Source organism: Peromyscus maniculatus, chromosome 22, assembly GCF_049852395.1.
Source record: "Peromyscus maniculatus bairdii isolate BWxNUB_F1_BW_parent chromosome 22, HU_Pman_BW_mat_3.1, whole genome shotgun sequence".
NCBI lineage: Eukaryota > Metazoa > Chordata > Mammalia > Rodentia > Cricetidae > Peromyscus > Peromyscus maniculatus.
Window position 1 is genome coordinate 54,842,905 of NC_134873.1, and position 14,183 is coordinate 54,857,087.

Below are 14,183 nucleotides of genomic sequence, written 5' to 3' on the forward strand. Positions count from 1 at the left end.
TCAGTTAGAAAAGTGTTTGCCACACAAGCATGAGAACCCAAGTTAAGATCCCTCAAACCCACATAAAGGCAGGGCATAGAGGCTTGTGCCGTAATGGCAGCACCAGGGTGGCTCAGCCAGGCAAGATTCGGGAGCTTTTTGCCAGCCAGTCTAGCCAAATCGATGTACTCCACGTCAGTGAGAGACCTTATCTCGAAAGCTAAGATGAGAGGCTGCAGAGATGGCTCAGTGCCTAAGAGCATCTGCTGCTGTTCCAGAGGACGTGAGTTGGGTACCCAATACCCACATCAGGGCTCTAACTCCAGCTCCAAGGGATCCTACTGCCCGCATCAAGCATGTACACACATGCGCGCGTGGACACACACACACACACACACACACACACACACACACACACACGCACACTCCCTACAATCAATTGATATATTGAATTATGTCAATTGACTAAAAAGAGCTCATGATCATCTCAATAGATACAGAAACATCTGGTAAAATCCAGCAACCCTACCTGATGAAAACACTCCAACTGAGATTTGACCCTATTTTCTTAAACACAGAAATCAGAGATTGAGGCAGAAACTTAAGCTATAGCTCTGAAGTGGGATCAGGCAGAATTACTACAGAAAATAGCAGTAAGGAAGACAGACTAAAATCAGCAGAGGAAGAAGGTCAACAGTGAGAGAAGCACCAGAAAAGAACAAGAAGGACAGGCCTCCTGGAAGAAGGACAGGCCTCCTGGAAGAAGGAAGGGCTCCTGGAAGAAGAAGGAAGGGCTCCTGGAAGAAGAAGGAAGGGCTCCTGGAAGAAGAAGGAAGGGCTCCTGGAAGAAGAAGGAAGGGCTCCTGGAAGGAGAAGAAGGAAGGGCTCCTGGAAGAAGAAGAAGGAAGGGCTCCTGGAAGAAGAAGAAGGAAGGGCTCCTGGAAGGAGAAGAAGGAAGGGCTCCTGGAAGAAGAAGGAAGGGCTCCTGGAAGAAGAAGAAGGAAGGGCTCCTGGAAGAAGAAGGAAGGACTCCTGGAAGAAGAAGGAAGGGCTCCTGGAAGAAGAAGGAAGGGCTCCTGGAAGAAGAAGAAGGAAGGGCTCCTGGAAGAAGAAGAAGGAAGGGCTCCTGGAAGGAGAAGAAGGAAGGGCTCCTGGAAGAAGAAGGAAGGGCTCCTGGAAGAAGAAGAAGGAAGGGCTCCTGGAAGAAGAAGAAGGAAGGGCTCCTGGAAGAAGAAGGAAGGGCTCCTGGAAGAAGGAAGGGCTCCTGGAAGAAGAAGAAGGAAGGGCTCCTGGAAGAAGGAAGGGCTCCTGGAAGAAGAAGGAAGGGCTCCTGGAAGGAGAAGAAGGAAGGGCTCCTGGAAGAAGAAGGAAGGGCTCCTGGAAGAAGAAGGAAGGGCTCCTGGAAGAAGAAGGAAGGGCTCCTGGAAGAAGAAGGAAGGGCTCCTGGAAGAAGAAGGAAGGAAGGAAGGGTTCTTGGACGAAGGCAGGCTGGGTGTCAGTCCAGGAGCTGAGGACCGACTGACCTAGGGACAGCTGCTCCTTACTGCAGTGCTGCTGGCCCCAGCCTTGTGGCACCTCGCCCATCAGTCTCCAGAGGGGTTAGATGCTGACATATTTACTCGGAAGAGAAAAGGAGGGTTCACTACCTCAGAGACTAGAAACTATCTGTGACCTGGCAGCACCCCTCAGGCACGCAAGAACCTAAAAGTTCTTCACACAACACAAGAGTGTTTTTCAAACTAACGTTCTAAAACTACTCTGCTTTCTCAGGCATGAGCACTATCATCGCCAGAAGCCTGTATCAGTCATAAATTTAAATTCATCCACTAACTCAGATATGACATGTATGAAACAAAACATTGCTTAAATACACACACACACTCACACACACACACACACACACACAGAGACAAAATATGATACCAAAGTCATTTCTGCAAAATGAATTTTAGTAAATTTATATGGTCACTGGTACATTTATATATATACATACATACATATACATACATATACATATGCATACATATATATACATATATATATGTATATATATATATATATAGTGTGTGTGTGTGTGTGTGTGTGTGTGTGTGTGTGTGTGTGTGTGTGTGTAATAATGACTGGAAGAAGCCAGGGCCTCCCACACTCTAGGCAACCACTTTTTACCAAAACTATGCCCTCAGCCCTCACTGTAGGTAGCATGACAAATCACTGTTTTATTATCTGTACTTGTAGTCTATAACTAAGTGAAATAGCTACATTGCACCTAAACATTGTAAAGTATGTGTTTCATCACCTATGACAAATCCAGTGGACAAAAAAGTAAAATAAGGAACCTTAGACAAAAAGGAACAGGGCTGGAGAGATGGCTCAGGGGCTAAAAGCACTTGCGGCTCTTACAGAGGACCCAGGCTTGGTTCCCAACACCCACATGGAGGTTTACAACCATCTGTAAACTCCAGTTCCAGGGAATCCAGTCTCCTCTTCTGGCCTCTGTGGGCAAACAGGCATGTCATATGGTGCACATACATACATGCAGGTAAAACAATTATACACATAAAAATTAAAAAGTATTTAAAAAAATAGTGAACTATTTCAAATCTTAAAGGGCAGTGGTCATGTCCTCTCTATACTCCAAAAGCCACCACAACATAAATACTCAAGAAGTATTTGTGGGGTGAATGAGGACTCTTCATGTCATGCTACAATGAGTAAAAACGGTGAGTTTCATGTTTACATAACCATATTTTTTGAAAAGCACACTGTGATAATCAAATAATTAATTATCATACAAAAGGTAAAGAATTCTAACACGTTTTATTAGCCTCTCTACACAGGCTGCAAAATGTAGATAGGGAAAAAAAATACATTTTAAAATGATTAATGAGAACTTTCGCCTTGGGAGAATACTGGCAGTCTTCTAATTCAAACCAACCCCTTGCCTCTCAAAAGAACCATAAAATCAATAAAAAGAATAAATGAAATAATACAGGACGTCTTTAGCATTCATAGGGCACAGAGAATTAGACTGGCATCAGATTTCTCAAATCAAAAACAGCATTCACATTTGGGGATAGCTGGTTCACAACACTGCGAAACCACTAACCGTCATGTACATGGTGAGGAGTGTACATTCTGTACTGTGGACGGTTTACTACAGTTAATTTTAAAAAGAGACTCCCTAGTCAAATAAAATCTATGGGAGTCTGACTCTATTAGACCTGCTCCCCATGAAATATTAGTGTCATTAAGGCTGAAGTGATGAAACACTAAACTATAGCTCAAAGCCATATAAAGAAATAAAGAACACTGGTTATGGTAACTACTTATGTAAATAGATAAACCAGTGCTATTTTCATTGTAACGCCCCTCCTGCCACTGTGCTATTTAAATTACATTCTGCACAGTATACCACCTATGACCACATCTAGTAAAATAAATAGATATGTAGGTAGATAAGCTGAAAAATGAAATTAGAAGGCTGAGATATGATGACTACGGTTCATAAAACCAAATGAGACCACATACACCGTATTCTAACAATTGGGCTGCAACTGTCTTGGGAATGGCCTGTGCTCACACTTCAGCACACAGAAAGCAGGGCTAATGGACCTCACCAGACAGGAGCAAGTCACCTGGGTTATCACACTAGTGAATACTATTGTGAAAACTTCCAGTGTCACTAACTTCTCAGGGTCTCCAGTTCTCCATTTGTGAAGTCAGGAAAACATGACAGTGTTTTACAAGTTGTCTACAAACTAGTCAATAAAATAGCATAAAACATGTAAATTCTTAATGAAGTAGTATCATTATTACTACTATCAGAGGCAGTGTTCTTATTTACCTGGTGGTGGTGGATGTTTCTTATGTTGCAGGAAAAGTTCTGGTAAAGTTGAAACTTATCAACATCTTTCTCATTTACTTTTTTTGAGGATACTTTTGCAAGAGATGACTGGATAGAAATGTATCTTTTTTGGCACCTGATCAGATACACAAATATCGAAAAACAAACAAACACTTATGTATGCTTTACATTTTACACATTTATATGAAATGAAGGAAAGAAAAAAGAATTAAACCATTACCAAATGAAATTTAGTGAATGGTGTCCAAATAAGAAACTGGCATTACTACCCCATGAAAAGGACTCTGCCAGCCAGGCACCTTTAATCTCAACACAGGGGAATTCTATGAGTTTAGGGGTCAGCCTGGTCTACATAGCAAGTTCCAGGGCAGCCAGGGCTACCTAGGGAAATCCTGTCTCAAAACAAATGGACAATCATACTAGCACAGACCTTGAAAATCAATTTATGTAACAACACAAACCATCCAAAATGCTTGAGTTCAGATAGTCTCTATGAGCAGAAAAGACTGAAATTACTGATGAGAATCAGACCAATCATCTAGTCACCCTTCTCTAATCAGTGCAGCTGTCACAGTCAATTTAAAGATAAAAAAAGAAGGGGCAAAAGGAGTACCAGGACAATTTATAAAACTGGTACGCTGGGTTAAGCAGTGGTTCTCAACCTGTGGGTCTTGACCCTTTCAGGACTGCATATCAAATATTTACATTATAATTCACAGCAATAGCAAAATTACAGTTATGAAGCAGCAATGAAATAATTTAATGTTTGGGTGTCACCACAACATGAGGAATTGTATTCAAGAACTGAAGCATTAGGAAGGTTGAGAACCACTGGGTCAGAGATGGCCCATGTGTTAAAGGGGAGGCTCACAACCAAAACCACAAATCTGACACATTAAGGGAGGGAAAGAGGGATGGAGGGAGGGAGGGAGGGAGGAGCTTTAAATGAATGTTTGTCTCTGTACCCATGCCCCACCCCTCTTTCTCCATCTCCTATGTCTGCCTCCCCAGAGCTGGGATTAAAGGCTTGTGCCATCATCACACCTGACTTAATGTCTCTTTTACATGAGATAAAAACTGTAATCCCAGTAGGCTCTGACAAAAGCATATTCTAACCTCATAAAACTAGACTGTGATGCCACAGCTGTTCTCTCCAAAGCTATGCACTTTGGGTCAGTATTTTCATCCATACCTGGCCTCACACATTGCCAAGGCAACCCAACCACTGGCATAGAGAATGGTTTATCAATTTAACTGGATTTAAACACACCCACGAGATTAACGAGGCACACCCAAGACACTGTGAGTGTGCTGCCAAAGAGGAAGGACTGGAGAAGAGCCGCAGCACCATCCCACGATGGGGGATGGACTTCACACAGACTGTTGAATAAAAGGGAAAAGGAGAAAGCCAGCCAGCACTGCTGCCCCTTGCCCAGGTTTCTGGGCCGCCATCGTGTGAACTGCTGGGCTCCACCACGCCCTCTCTACCATGATGGCCTGAGCCCACTGAAGCCGTGAGCCAACCATTAAGTTGGTTACGTCAGATTTCTCACCACGATGACACAGGAGGAACTGAGACGACGGGTAAATCCCGGAAATGAATTGTCAACAGAGCACACAGCAGAAGCAATACTACCGACTCTGAAGGAACACGCATCCCTCTCAGACACACCATGTCAAGCAATGGCTTTAAACTATGTTCGTCAGAGCCTCCGATAGGACCCTTCCCATAATCCAATTAAAACAACTTTAGCTATTTTAGGGCTTTGTCATTTGAACAGAGAATTCTAGCTTTAAAAAAAAAAAAAAGCCTGAAAAGCAGTTTCAAAAGAATACTGGGTTAACACTAACCGTGGGACCTTGATAGCAAGAGTCCCACAAAGCAGAAAGCCACCAAAACAATTACTTACAAGTCCCGAATGAAGTCGAGTGTATCTTTGTCTTTAGCAATCATGTCTGCTAAAATATGCTGTATTCCTGTTTCGATGTCCTTGAGCTCGGAAAGGCCTTTAGGAGGGTAGAGGGAGACCAGAAGCAGGCAGTATAAGATTGGCTGTAAGGTCTATAATTAGACATATTAAACTAAATTCTAGTTAATATAAAAATCTTAAATTAACAAACTTAGGACAGAAAGGCATCACGGGAGTGACTCACTTCCATTCCCAAAGAAACACTAGAAGCAGCATGCCGCCCTTTCCTAACACACCATGCACTGGAGAGCACACAGCTTCGGACTCAGCTGCTTAACTCTTGGCTCTACCACTTAACAAGTCTGGGACCTGGAAGAGGTTATTTGCCTTCTCTGCCTCAGTTTCCCATAAATATGGAGTAATCATTATTTCCCTCATGTAGTTACAAAGATTGAATGCTGTAAGAAACATGTTTTCATGAATCATATCCCAAATACGGAACTTTGTGGGTTACAAAAATTTACCCTTTCAAGCAATTTTATTAATATTGCTCTTTTAGCATGAGGCATTTCCAGGTTGTAAGTGACCCATTTGAATTTCTTTTTTTTTTTTTTTTTTTTTTTTTTTTTTTTTAAAGATTTATTTATTTATTATGTATACGAAAGAGGGTGCCAGATCTCATTACACATGGTTGTGAGCCACCATGTGGGTGCTGGGAATTGAACTCAGGACCTCTGGAAGAGCAGTTGGTGCTCTTAACCTCTGAGCCATCTCTCCAGCCCCCCATTTGAATTTCTTAATCTCATAAAGACAACACTAGGTATTCATCTTCACAGTGAACCGTCTACAGGCAGTCTGTGGAACGGCTGCAAGCACTTTCGGCTCGCTAATTCAGACAGAGCACGGCCCCTGTGGTGTCAACTCACATGCTGACAAGAGAGCATTTGCATTGTGTGCTCCTTCACTTCTCGTCTTCATTATTTCGTGTGCATTTTGCTTTTGTTGATTTACATCAAGACTTGAATTACAGAAACCCTGAATGTCATATATATTTTTTTCTGTGAACATCGTTTTCATGTGTAAAAGGTAGAAAAACCAAAGAGAACAGAACAACGAACTTATTCTGTCATAATTTATAAAGATAAAAATATCTATTTGGTTATGTTATAGTAATTTCAGTATAGTAATACTGAAGTAGTACTTACTGTAAAGAAACCTGAATTGAAATTAATAAGAACTCTACTTACATTTTAAAAGAATTTCTATATGAGGAAAAATTCAGTGACAAATTACTTTACAATATGGAAACCTGTATATGCTAAGGATTTAGAATGCTTACAGCACATAGTATGCAGTCATGTGCTACTATTCTCCCTGGATGGAGCTTGAGCTAAGAAAACTATTCACTATGCACTAACACCTGAAGCCCCAAGCACCTCAGAGCATCATCACACAAGCCCCAAGCACCTCAGAGCATCATCACCCAAGCCCCAAGCACCTCAGAGGATCATCACAGAGAAATTGAAGCAGCAGGGAGATAAGTCACTACTAAAAGTGGCCTACAATGAAATCCATTACTGAAAGCAGCGAACAGAAGGAATGGACAAGTTTGCTACAACAAAGGGACTTTGGAAACCCTCCTCACATGGAAGAACACCATTTAGAAGTCTTACACATGCAGTCAATCTTTATCATTAAAATTATGCTAGTCTGAGGACTGTCCTTGGGTCAAAATTGCAGATTCTCAGACAATGGGAGCATCAAAGATGATTGTGACAAAAGCTTTGTAAAATCACTGCTAGGGGAGTCCCTGAGTCACCTCTCTGTAGCAGTGGTTCTCAGGGAGAGGTAGAAATCACCAGCCTTTCGGGCAGCCGTTTCCTACTGCATGCCTGTTTGCTCTAGCCAGAAAGACTGGAAAAGCTCTCTGCACGTTGGAAAAAGCCCCACTCCTGGTTGTTCTACTATAGGCTCCAAGGTGAGCATTTCAGTAAAATCAAGACAAAGAAGGGGCAGTGAACCAGGAAATCAAATAATCAAATCTATACAGTGACAGAATCGGAGACATTTTGGAATAGTAATTGTGACTATAAAAAGAAACTGAAAAGCCAGCATTTCTTAACACTTCGTCTGTAGTTGGGCCTTCTCACAGCACCAGCACCATCAGGCCCATCAACACAGGGATGCTGGGATCCCAGGACAAAGCCCATCTTCGGTTCAGTATAGGTTTTCATTCAGATCGAGTTCTTAGTCTGTAGCAAGTAAGAAATGTCTTCTACTGAGAGAAAAAAAAAAGCAAACCAAAATATATGGTTTCTAAAAGTATTTCTCTGGTGAATAATAGGAATTATTAAAATATTTCTTTAGGAAAAAAACAACAACATGGTAATAGAATTGAGAGTGACCATGTATGTGTGTCATGCATGAAGAGTAAGGGGAAGTGAGAAGGAAGGAACAGTTCGACAAAATTTAAAAAGCAGCGTGTGTGTGTGTGTGTGTGTGTGTGTGTGTGTGTGTGTAGCCGGGTGGTGGTGGCTCACGCCTTTAATCCCAGCACTCGGGAGGCAGAGCCAGGCGGATCTCTGTGAGTTCGAGGCCAAGTTCGAGGCCAGCCTGGTCTACAGAGCGAGATCCAGGAAAGGCGCAAAGCTACACAGAGAAACCCTGTCTCGAAAATCCAAAAACAAAAAAAAAAAAAAAAAAAAAAAGCAGCGTGTGGTGGTTTGACAGAGAATGTCCCCGTGGGCTCAGGCATTTGAACACTTGCTGGAAGAAGTGCTCGCTGGGCTAGGCTTCGAGCGTTCGCAGCCTCACCCTACACCCATTTTGCTCCGTGCTTCACACTTGTGCTGAGGATGTGAGCTCTCAGCTTACTGCTCCTGGATCCAGTCCTCAGCACCCGGCCCAGAGAGGAAATGGAGTCAGACTTTGTAAGAGTGTAACTGAATAAGGCAAAGCATAGCAAAGGAAAAACTAAAAAACTAAATGTAAATCATTGAAAATATAACTATAAATAAGCATTAAAAATTAAACAAATTTTTAATTTTAATCCACTTCTAACTTTAAATAATCCTTTATATTCCTGTCCTTTCTCAAACATATTAAAATGTATGTGCTTCTGTGAACAGATAATTTAAATTTTACAGACACATATACTCAATTTTTAAGATCATAAATTCCCATCCATTGGAATATGGCTGATACACTGTATATCTCTATAATTCTGTACACGATATGGATTTTGTTGTCATAGACTGCCCCCTGTTGACATGCATGTCTCCCAGTTTGAAGAATTAACAGAAAGTCAAAGAAAAACTAGAAATGGGATGGAAAAATACAGGGTAGAGTTGGAGTTAACTTGCAGGTGTACGGGCTAAATAAGCCTGGAAATCTAATGCACAAGCGTAAGGATTTCGTTCATTATATAGCATACTGGAGTTTGGCGAAGAAAATAAATTTTAGGTGATCTTACCACCAAAAGAAGAAAAAAGTAGCTGTGTGAGACAATATACATATTAATTTGATTTCAGGTCAGTTTTGTTTGACTACAAAAAGAACTTAATTTTGCATATGTATAGAAACACTGTATATCTTAATACATATAATTACTTAAACATAAGAGAATCCATGTTTTTGAGAAATCTGTAATTTCAGTTTGAAGATGAGGCAAGAAAACAGCAAATTCATGTCCAGACTGAAAAGTAAGTCTCCAAAAAACAACAGTAATCTTTTAAATCTTCTTCTTGGGCCCCATCTCATTCTCTCTCACATGAAAAGGCCAGAACACATTTGGAAGCAAATTTTACAAAAAGTCCCCTTATTACTTAGAAACAGAAATATAAGAGCAGGCTCCAATTTGTACTTTGTGCATGCCAGAAGTATTAAAATTCTTTTTGAAGAGGATATCTGAGTTACTTGGTTTGAAAAATAAATTAGAAATAAAACAAAGGCTTTGAAAGATAATAGGAGAATGGTATAATCTTGGGATATGGAGTGATTTCAATTAACAGTAAAATGTCAGTTATCTTAAAAGATTAATAAATTAATAATGGAACCAAGGCCTTCTATTGACTAAAGAAAGAGCAAGCAGGAACTGGGGAAACGTGTATGAGAACACACTTGCAAGTGAAGGAAGAAGAGTGCAGAGGCCTGGCAGGCAAAGCCCGGAGTGGGGAGGCTGTCAGAAGCAAGGGGTTGGCCAGGACATGTCTGCTAGAATCGCCTGCTCTTTACCTGCTGTTAACAGGCAGTCATATGGTCATTAGTGAAGACATGTTTGACTTCAGCATTTGTGTTCTAAACGCTGCTACGCAGCAGTAGGGCTGACATCGTGTCGGAAGCCAGTACCTTGAACATCAGGCCTGATGTAAGACAGCAGGTTGAGCTGCCCTGGATTTTCCAGAAGTTTCCATGCTGCTCCTTCTAGTCCCAACTGTTTTGCTCTCTGGGCTTTGGTGCCTTTGCTCCCCGTTTTATATGGAGCAGACTAGGAAAAAAGGCAGAGAACATATCATAGGAATCTGTTTTCAAAGCCAAAATGAACACGAGGCTGCAGGGCTAGAGGACATGCTAAGAATGAAACAGACATCCTTCCCTCTGATGCTCTGCCCTCTCCCCTCAGAGATGAACTCATACTAACTATCTAAGACTACGGAGGTGTGTGGTGGGTAGCTAGCTAGTCCAGCTTTGACCTGGAAGTACTACCCCCATTGAGGCTTCGGTAACTGTCACACCTTGTAGGCGGGGCTGAGACAGGAGCCCTTTAGACCTGAGATCCAGATGGGCCAGCACTCTTGGTTCCTGGATCCTGGATGCTGGAGGTAGATTGAGCAGAATTTTCCAGAGAACACGGCCAGACTGCGCCACACCTTTCCTAGACCCTGTAACCTATCCCCTCACTTGTAAGTTACCCCACAAAATAAACCTTCCTTTTAACTACGTGGAGTTGCTTTAATACTACAACCAGTATCAGTGTTATGCATCATATCTTTATCTTTATAATTTTCTATGTAATCTTTGCTTGGATTTACTCATCTTAAACCCTCATCATCTGGATGTTGAGTTTCCCTACTCATCACCTCACTCACAAGCCTTCTTCCTTCTGTTCCACATATCATCATCTCCAGATTCTCTTCAGACTTCTCTGATCATTTTTTCCCACATGTCCTCTAGATTCGGCCTCCTCACTTGAATTTTAAAAGCTGCTGTTTCCCAGTGGTCAACCTTGACAAGCTCATCCACAAACCCTTCCTAAAGTGAATTTTTCCAGGCCCATAGCTTCTAACAACCTTACCACAGAATCCATGAGGGATTGGCCTCTGTGAATACCAAGTCCCTTATAGAAAACGGAGTGGCGCTTCCATACAACCTAGGTACTGCTTCTGGTAAACATAAATCGCCTCTAGATTACCTATAACTAAGACAATGTAAGTGCTATGTAAACACTGGTTAGACTACATTATTTAGGGGAGGGTAATTTTTAAAAGTATGTACCTGTTCAATACAGACAATAGTCTTCAAATATTTTCCACCTGTGGTTGACTAAGCACACAGATGTAAAACCAGCAAGTAACCACATGGCAGCTGTGCCAGCTACAGGCCACAGAATTCACGGCTTGGTCTCCAGCTGCGCCATCCCCTTTGCATTCCACACTTGTACAATCTACTCTCCTTCCTCACGTGACTAGAAATTCCTTGAGGGTAAGAACTACTTACTACCGTATGTGTAAACCCAAGTTCCTGAGGCATTCAGTAAATATGTACTGACTAAAGATAAAAACCCTGATGAATTAAATCCCAGTGGCCGATGGCTTTAGCTTTTTACAGTGTGCTCTTTCTTAGTGATAAAAGATCCCAAATCATAAGCATTCAGGCATTAAGAGATGTTACATTAAAAGATAAAGTTCCTTACCACGTGCTCTAGCTCTTCAAATGTTTTACAGTTCAGCAAGGCTTTTAGCAAGCACTCAGACATCTTCCCCTCCTTCTTAATTTTCTGGATTGTACTATGAACCTTCTTTGCAACCGCCCTGGAATTAAAAACTTACATAGTATATGCGACCTACATGTCCAATCTTTCTCCCAAGGCTACCTCACACTGCAGAGAGGGTGCAGGGGAAGTAAACAAGGAACACAACACTGCTTTCTCTTTGACGCGTTTGACAGTAACGTCACCCCCAAATACTTGAGGCTGCATTTCCAGTAAATCGCAATAAACTCACCAGTGTCGGGCAGTTAACCCTGACCCATCACTATGCTCTCCCTCGCAGACCTGAGGCCTTTTAAGGTTTCAGCAACAGTGCTGGTGAAGGCCTCTGTGGAGTCTCACTAGAGTATAGGTAGCTGGCAGGTGCAGTCTCTGAGTTGAAGCAATGTTCCAGGCTCTCCTGGATTTCAAAATCTCTGACTTTAAAATGCTTCCTACCCATTACTTCAAGTCTGGGCTCCTGGGATGTCACCTTACAGTTAAACTCTGAGGGCTCGTGGCAGGAATAGCATACAAGTGAGACTGTTCTTTTTACTACATCTCATTGAGAGACAAAAGATTTCCGTGTAGCCTATTACTAACAACAAAGATGACACTTGTGGTTTCTGATATAAGCATTCTCTTTTTCCCTCTGTAACCAATACGTGTTTTGTGTAGGGATACTCTGAGACCATCGTATTCCTCACTAAACTTCTGATGTGTTCAATGATTTATTCATATCCCTACAGACTTTTGGTTTCTTATTTTTTATTTGGTGGTTATAATTCACCATTGTGACATATTGACTGCTCAAATCCCAGCTAACCGCCATATGCTTCTGACTTGCCCCTTTTACTCTCCGGGTTCTTCTTTACTCTCTACCACAGCTAGCCCCAGCTCATCTTTTTTTCCCTCCTAAGCACTGAAATCCTAAGAATGTCACTTGGACATCTGGCTCTTTTGACTATTAGGTATGGTCACTGCTACTGGAGCAGTGGTGCTCAGGATGGGCACACTTAACACACAGAACTGATTTCTACACACTGTTCTCCACTGGCAAAGAACTGGATTCCATGGAGAAGAGCTGATTCTAGGAATCAATACACAGACAAGGCAAGGGGAAGGGCAGGCCAGCAGGTCCTCTAATTTTCACTATTTTTTTTTTTTCACTGTGAATGTGCAATCCTGCTGTGTATGTCATAATCCCAATCTTACTTCATTACCTGTTCTGATTTACAAAAATCTACCTAGCAGTGGCATTGGTAGCATGAAGGAGCTGAGTATCAACATTCATATATTAACCCAAGGCTCTTAACTTCAAGCTCCTGCCGCCTTGATTTCCCTACAGTGATGGGTTACAGTGATGTAAAACCTGGAACTGAGAACAAAATAAGCCTTTTCTCCCTGAAGTTGCTTTTGTTGGGGTATTTATCACAGCAATAGAAGAAGAAACTAAGGCAACACCTATTCCTAAAAAATCACTGGCAGTACTGTAGAGTATCATTTTCTTTCATCATCACATGGCTGACTGGGAGCAGCATCGTAAAAGTCACTATAGCATCTTGCCAGGCCAGGATTAAAAAAAAATAAAATTCAAAATATTCAAAGTAGAATTTCTATTGAATGCTTATGGTTTTGATGATCATGAAGTTGCAAAATTAAGTCACTCTATTGTAGGTTAAAGACTAACTATACTGGCAAGAACTCTCCATTCGGGGATTCTGGAGTGGTAAGAGGACAGTGCTATGCAAGCTGTTGAAGACTTAGAATAAATAACATGTTTAGCTTCCTGTTAGCAGTCCTGATTCTGCCATTATAGCCAATCATTTCAATGAAAAAAGATGCCGATAACTCCCATAGATATATAGGCCCAAGCTAAGCAGGCAGCATAGGGATCCCATGGCCTAAGTAAGAAGACAGACCTGACTTGCCTGGCAAAAGAGGACTGCATTTAAATGACAGCAATTAATAAAAACAGAGCACTGGGCCCATCCAAATAGTAACTCACTTCCTCTCGTTTCCCCTCAAGTGCTCAAGTCTCTGTCTCCATGAGATCCACCCACTCCTCCCTCCCTCCCTTGGGTTTCTCACCGTAGCTCTTCTAGGGTTTGGCGAACTTCTCTCAAGGAATCGGCATCGAGGTTATTAATGAGCTCTTTTCGATAGCGTACAATGAAGGGAATTGTGTTGTCATCATTAAAAAGGCGTATGATGTTGGCACAAACCCAAGGTTCAATATTAGTTCTCTCAGATAAAACCTGCAAAGAAAGATAAACAGTGAGGCCTGTATCCCAATACTTGGAAGGCTGAGACAGGAATACTACCAGAAGTTTGAAGTCAGTCTGGGCTATGAAGTAAGACCCTATCCAAAATCATCATCATCATCATCTGATGATGATGATGATGATGATGATGATGATGAACAAACATACCAAAATGTATGACAGAACTGTTTTCAAAACAA

The 14,183-nt window shown here is 41.7% G+C and overlaps 1 protein-coding gene across 3 annotated transcripts in view; it reads right to left on the reverse strand.

Moving 5' to 3' along the window:
* The window catches only part of Srbd1 (S1 RNA binding domain 1), a 181,446-nt gene that overhangs the window by 144,817 nt on the left and 22,446 nt on the right, over positions 1 to 14,183 (reverse strand). For all 3 annotated transcript variants that reach the window (XM_006986498.4, XM_042266841.2, XM_042266840.2), the window contains exons 5-9: positions 13,811 to 13,977; positions 11,666 to 11,783; positions 10,102 to 10,240; positions 5,755 to 5,851; positions 3,824 to 3,959 (exon numbers count right to left, since the gene is read on the reverse strand). In XM_006986498.4, the coding sequence (XP_006986560.2) occupies positions 3,824 to 3,959; positions 5,755 to 5,851; positions 10,102 to 10,240; positions 11,666 to 11,783; positions 13,811 to 13,977 (657 nt within the window). The remainder of the gene's footprint in view (positions 1 to 3,823; positions 3,960 to 5,754; positions 5,852 to 10,101; positions 10,241 to 11,665; positions 11,784 to 13,810; positions 13,978 to 14,183) is intronic.